General features: G+C 44.0%; 1 protein-coding gene and 1 pseudogene across 1 annotated transcript in view; both read right to left on the minus strand.

The window, feature by feature from the left end:
• The window catches only part of JHY (junctional cadherin complex regulator), a 28,833-nt gene extending 23,061 nt beyond the window's left edge, over positions 1–5,772 (minus strand). The window contains exons 1-2 of the mRNA XM_066639705.1: positions 5,432–5,772; positions 1,964–2,483 (exon numbers count right to left, since the gene is read on the minus strand). Coding sequence (XP_066495802.1) covers positions 1,964–2,483; positions 5,432–5,772 — 861 coding nt within the window. The remainder of the gene's footprint in view (positions 1–1,963; positions 2,484–5,431) is intronic.
• Positions 3,447–3,566, minus strand: LOC136662694 (5S ribosomal RNA; annotated as a pseudogene).
• Positions 5,773–6,000: the final 228 nt, after the last annotated feature.

Consider the following 6,000-nt stretch of genomic DNA (forward strand, 5'->3'; position numbering starts at 1 on the left):
ATCATTAAGTAGAAAGTGACATAATTAAGCTAATGACAGAAGAGAAAATGTGCAAACCTTTGTTCATATTTTCAGGATATGAGAGAGCCCAATTATCAAGCTGGGCGAGCCCAATTATAACGGGGGCCAAATAAATTGCTTCCAGGGGCCGCATCCAGTCTGTAGGCATTATGTTTGATACCCCTGAGCTAGACAGTTCTTAAGCTGCAACCCTATACACACTTATCGGGGGGGGGGGGTAAGGCTCACTGAACCCAGAGACTTTTGGCAAGATGTGCCTAGGATTGTGCTGTTATTGTCTTTTGTGGGGGGCAGTCCAGACAGGATAGAAATGTGCTTGTTTGCTGCTGAAATAAAGTGCTACTCTTTGAGAACAGAAGTATGACTGCAGCCATCATCATTCTAAACCTTTTATATTGCTCCACTTTTCCAGAATAAAAGCTTTTTATATACTGGAATAAGGGACAAACTTTAAAAGAAAGGATCATGTTTCTGAAAGCAAAAGAAGGGGCATTGCACAACCCAATAGCAGATGATCTGCAAAAATAACAGATGCCTTTCCTCTCCAGTGCTGGTCAATAAAGAAAAACTTAGCAACATATATTTTATCGGGCTTCAATCTAGGTGAGCAATATGGGTCAGCGATATAAACCAAGATGCAAAGCCTGGGATAGGGAGAAGAAACTGTCCAGACTCCCAGCTGCCCATAAGGTATTCCTCTGGCGCCCCCTTGTGCATGCAGGTGATCATAGCAACTTTGAGTGGATTTGAGTCACAAACTGTACAGCATCATTTAATCTCAACGGTTTTTCAAATTAGAGATGATCAAATTAACTGCAATCTAGAGAAAATGTGCTTCCAGTTAGGAAATTAAAATGCAAGTCTATTAATGCAAGAACGTGCGTGCAGAGACAGTCCCCCACCTAACTAGTTAGCATTTTGCGCTTTAACGAAACAGAATATAGAGACTACACCTGCATGCATATTCAACCTCCTTTCCTACCTTCTTTATAATTCCTTGGCTCCTGAAAACTGCCGGGCCAAACTAGACATGCATGTAAATTTGTGTGCCTCTTGTGTTTTTGTAATACAACCACGCAGGCGGGCACAAGAGAAGGGGGAAGTTCACTTTTCCTCCATGTGCCACTTTCAAGTTGAAAATACCTCTCCCCCTCCGCCCAAGAAGCAATTAGCCCTTGAAATGCCAATAGGAGGCACTTCAGGGGAAGATTTTTGGTTGGAAAAACTTGCAAGGGGCAGGAGTGAGCTTCCAAGCCGAGCTTGTAAAAACATGGCAAGTTGATGGGAAAAAATCACCATGCAGAGAAGCAACATGGGTACCACCCAGAAGACATGGCATGAAGACGTTTCCATTAGGGGGAGTCACTGTAAGCACTTTAGAAAGAGTGCTGGTGAACTGCGACAGCTAAGGATACAATCCAAGACACGCTTACCTGTGAAAAAGTACCACTGTGCTTAGTGGAACTTTCTTTTGACTGGACATGCAAAGGATTGCACTTGCAAGAGGGCAAGGAAGATGGCTGGAGTTCAGTGGTTGATATAGATAGTCCCAGGTTAAATCCTGGGCATCTTCCATTAAAGCAGCATTTCATAACCTGGCAGTGAATATCTAGAGTGTGGCAAGTGAAGACGTTTGCCCTAGGGGCCACTTGAAAGAGGTGTGTGTGGTGTGTAAACTTACCCATAATCTACCAATGGTGCATTTTTGCACCAGTTTCAAGACCTCCCCAAAGAGGCAAATTCCTGCAGAAAAAAATTTGAGGTGTTTCCATGCAAAGTGCTCTGAACACTGAAAAGCCCCATAGCTACACTTGGACTTCTTGTTATCTAGGGCCAAGAAGAATGGTAGAGCAATGCATGGACGGGAGACCACTGGGAGCCCTGAAGAAAAGCTGAAATGTTAATCACTTTTTAAAAAGGCAATTTCTAGATTTTCACCTACCTGTCTTTGAGGGCCTTCCCTTTGCCTCTTACCATGGAGGTGCAGGTAGGTGTTGCGTGGAGGGGTTGGCAACCCCAGAGTGAGCTTGTTCTTCTCCACAAAGTCTTTCTCTAATCTCTGTTCTTTAAATGTTCTAGCTTGAGCAGAAGACCAATCACTGCATAGACTAGAAGTGCTGTTGTAGTGGCAAGCCACTCCCAATATCCTTCCACCTTCACCTCTGTTTTCATGCAGTTGATAAGATGGATCACTGACATCTGTGGATTGGTCACAAGGGTCAGGGGACTCTCTGTCAAATATGGATGGTATGTTTTGTGTTTGGTCTTGTTGCTGCTGGTTCTTGTCCGCAAATCCAAACTGGGGGGAGCTGCAAGTTGAACTAAGAGAGAGGGCTGGTGAACTTTGGTCGTTCTCCTGGTGTGACGCCTTTAATTCAGAAAAGGCCACTCCTTCTTTACTATTCTTCCAGTTGGGATTGTATCGCAGTTCAGCGTATTGGTCTACAACTTCTTGTTTGTTACTGAAAGTAGAAACCCAAAAGAAATTCCATCTTTAAACACCAGCCATTTATAGAGTCCAGTCCTCTTCTCTAGAGTAACTCAAACAGATGCAATGATTCTACTCATGGGTGTGTAAATGCATACAAAGGTCTAGAAGTGGTGAGACCTGGTTTCAAACTCTCACTCAGCTCACTGGGTGACCTTGTGCTAGCTGCATCTTCCAGTCTAACCTTCCTCACTGGGTTATTGTGAACGTAAAAGGGAGAGGCAAAGAGAACCACAGATGCTACCCTGAGCAACCTGAAGGAAAAGTGAGATAAAAATGTCTTGCATAAAATAGCTAATGACAAAAGCGTAATTTGAACTGGAGACTTCTGAGTTCAATGCCTCTCAAGAGCCCTTCACTGCAAACCAACATTGACTGCCTAACTTCGGTTGGCAGGACTAAGAAAGTCAATCAGAGATGGCAAAACAACTTGGCACTACATTCCTGTCCTCTGTTTGCACAGAGTGCATACTCTGCCAGAACAGGCTGTTGCAAACATGTCATAAAGCACATTGCGACAGCATAAGAGTTAGTAGCACTGATGGGAAGATCTGCACCATCCCACTGGCACCAGCGCAGTCCTTGACACCCGTTTAGAACATGTAAGCGCTGTCCTGGCCAGTGGAGGGGTGGGAGTGACAGGGCATGGGATGGGCAGATTGGGCTTGAGAGGGTGGTAGGATCAGCGGGCGCAGTGCACTCCATATCTTAACCCCCTTCCCAGACAAGATCCACCAACATGGATTCACTTGAACTTGTGCTGGTGATTTAGCAGGTGCAGGTCCAAGTAGAACCCACTGCCACAGCTCGGGCTTTCTCCGGGCCAAGAAGACAAAAGAGACCTCCTGACTGCAAAATTCGCTCCTGGATACATTGCAAGCCCTGCTGGCCCTGCTGCACTGGTTGGCAACCTTTAGTCTCGAAAGACTATGGTATAAGCCTACAGCACCCGGTATTCCCAGGTGGTCTCCCATCCAAGTACTAACCAGGCCTGACCCTGCTTAGCTTCCGAGTTCAGACAAGATCAGGCATCTGCAGGGTAACAGTTGGTGCAGGGGAATTTCAGTAGGATTGCGCTGCCCAGTCGAAAATGTTGGTCATTGTCCTTATAGGCCATCAGGCTCATCTTAGTTACCAGCTCTCATGAGCTTAATGTATATTGTGACTCACTACTTGTAATAATCCATTAAACTTCAGTTAATTCCTAACTAGTCACAGCAGGGACCGGAAATTATTACACCCATCCCTATAGGCCTCGTGATTGCAGCAGCAGCCCTAGACCTCTCCATGTTTATTCATGAATGTAAATGATATGCACGAGTGATGTGTGTTTGGAACCAGCATAAAGCCCAGAAATGTGCGATGGCTGGCTAAAAACAATGGCAGTGCTTTAGACCACAGGAATAGGATCTTGGAGAGGCACTCTGCTTACAAATCCAAGAGCACAGGCTCAAACTGTGTCGTGTGCTCTGGGGTCACCACAATGAATTCAAATGGGGGTGTGGAGCTCCATCTCCAAGGCTATCATAAACAAAAGGAGGGTCCTCTCCGTACCCCCTGTGCTCACCCCTGACCCCCCTCTCAACAAGGGCACCGTGAACTCTCAGTGCGCAGTGCGGGGAGAGAACGGATGCAGGGGAACCTCTTCAAATGCCTAGCTAAGTAATGGATGCAAAAGAGGTGCATCATAGAAATGCGGCATGATATTTGACGCCCGCTAATGGACTCCATTTGGGCGCATACTGTGATAATTTGAAAGAACATAAAATCAAATTCCCATTTAATGAAGAGCTCCACACTCTGTCAGAAAAGCACCCCCTCCAACTCAGGAGCATGTTTCCTACACAATTAACATCCTTTTCCATTTGCAATAAAAATATTCCGTAACTAGCCACTTTGCCTGTTGAACAAGTATATGTAAGCATGCTGTTAATAATTTGACTTTTTTTTTTGCCATGTTGTCTTTCTAAGCAGATAGTTAAATAGAATGTGGTTATCTTTAAAAACAATTCAGTTTAATTTAATCCTTTTAAACAATTCTCTCAAATTTACGTGGCATTAAAGCTTCAATATCCGTGATAAATCCAATTTCTATTTGCAAAGAATAGAAAAGCGAATGCGTCTTTAAAAGCAAACGAGGGTGGCAAACAGCCACTCTGGAATTTTTTAATTTTGTACTTACGCATTTATTGAATAAAAACATGCAACTATTCTATTGGCTTTTTAGAAAAAAATCTTTTTAATTGCAACGTTTTCTAGCATAAATAGGTGCTTCTGAACATCCCCTAAAGACTACAGTCCAAAGCATAATGACTTGAAATTAATGGAATTTAAGATTAGAAACCCAAACATATTTACTAGGGTACAAACTCTGCTGAGCTCAGTGGCTAGCTCAGATGATAATCTCCAAGCCATGGTGTCCAAACTCAGGAAACCGTGTTTTATTCTAACTGTGCTTAATTTGCAAACCAAAATCTGAAATTATTGTTTGATCCTGGTTTATCTGAAGTGACAGCTAGAGTAAAGCCACAGGGCCCAATCCTATCCAACTTTTCCCAGCACTGCTGCAGACACAGTGCAGCCCCAAGGTAAGGGAACAAACATTCCTTTATCTTGAGGAGGCCTCCCCATCACAAGATGCAAGGCACACCCCCTTGGCATGGCTGCACTGGCACTGAAAAATTGGATAGGGTTAGGCCCACACTTTTCACAGTCTGTATGTAACGGGAAACAGTGGGTCATACAAAACCAAAAGCAGTTGCTTCTGGCTAGCTTCTGCTGGATACAGTCTGCTGGATTAAATGGGCTGTTGGCCTGACCCAGCAGGGCCTATATTATATTGGCTCCCCTTTGTCGGCTAGCCTGACCAAAACGAGAACCTGGGAGCCATTGTATCTATATGTTACTAAGGAACTTCTTCACCTTTTATTACTACAGTTCTCCTTTCCGCTTGGAATCTGTATTTCCTCCCCGTCTCCTTCTTCACTCACACCTTCCTCCTCCAGGCTGTCTTCCTCAAAGCTTTGGTACTCAAGCTCATCTTTCTGCTTTACCAGCTCTTCCCTTTTACAGACCCGCTTCTGAAGTTCAGTCTGATACTGTAGTTCCTGAGCAAGGCTTTCGGAATCAGACTCCGGAGAGTCACGAATACGTGAATGGAAATCTTCCTCGCTCAGAGACAATCCTTCCAATGCGGTTTTCAGAAAGGAGTAATGGACGTGTGGCTGAACCAGTCCTTGATGAGGCAGGCTGTTCTTACTCATGTTGTAAACTGTTCCAAACTAGCAAAAAAAAAAAAAAAATATACAAATGAGCTCCGAGATAAGCACGGTTTTACTTCTGTGGGGAGAAAAAAAGGCAGGTAATATTTGGGCTATGAGAGTTAAATGGGTCATCTGCAACATTAAATCGATTTAAAAAACTTTTCGTTGACTTCAAATGTGTCCCTGTTTAACTGAGCTGATTTTTTTTGAACTATTGTTTTAATTATA

Source organism: Tiliqua scincoides, chromosome 11 (assembly GCF_035046505.1).
Source record: "Tiliqua scincoides isolate rTilSci1 chromosome 11, rTilSci1.hap2, whole genome shotgun sequence".
In the NCBI taxonomy this organism is placed as follows: Eukaryota; Metazoa; Chordata; class Lepidosauria; order Squamata; family Scincidae; genus Tiliqua; species Tiliqua scincoides.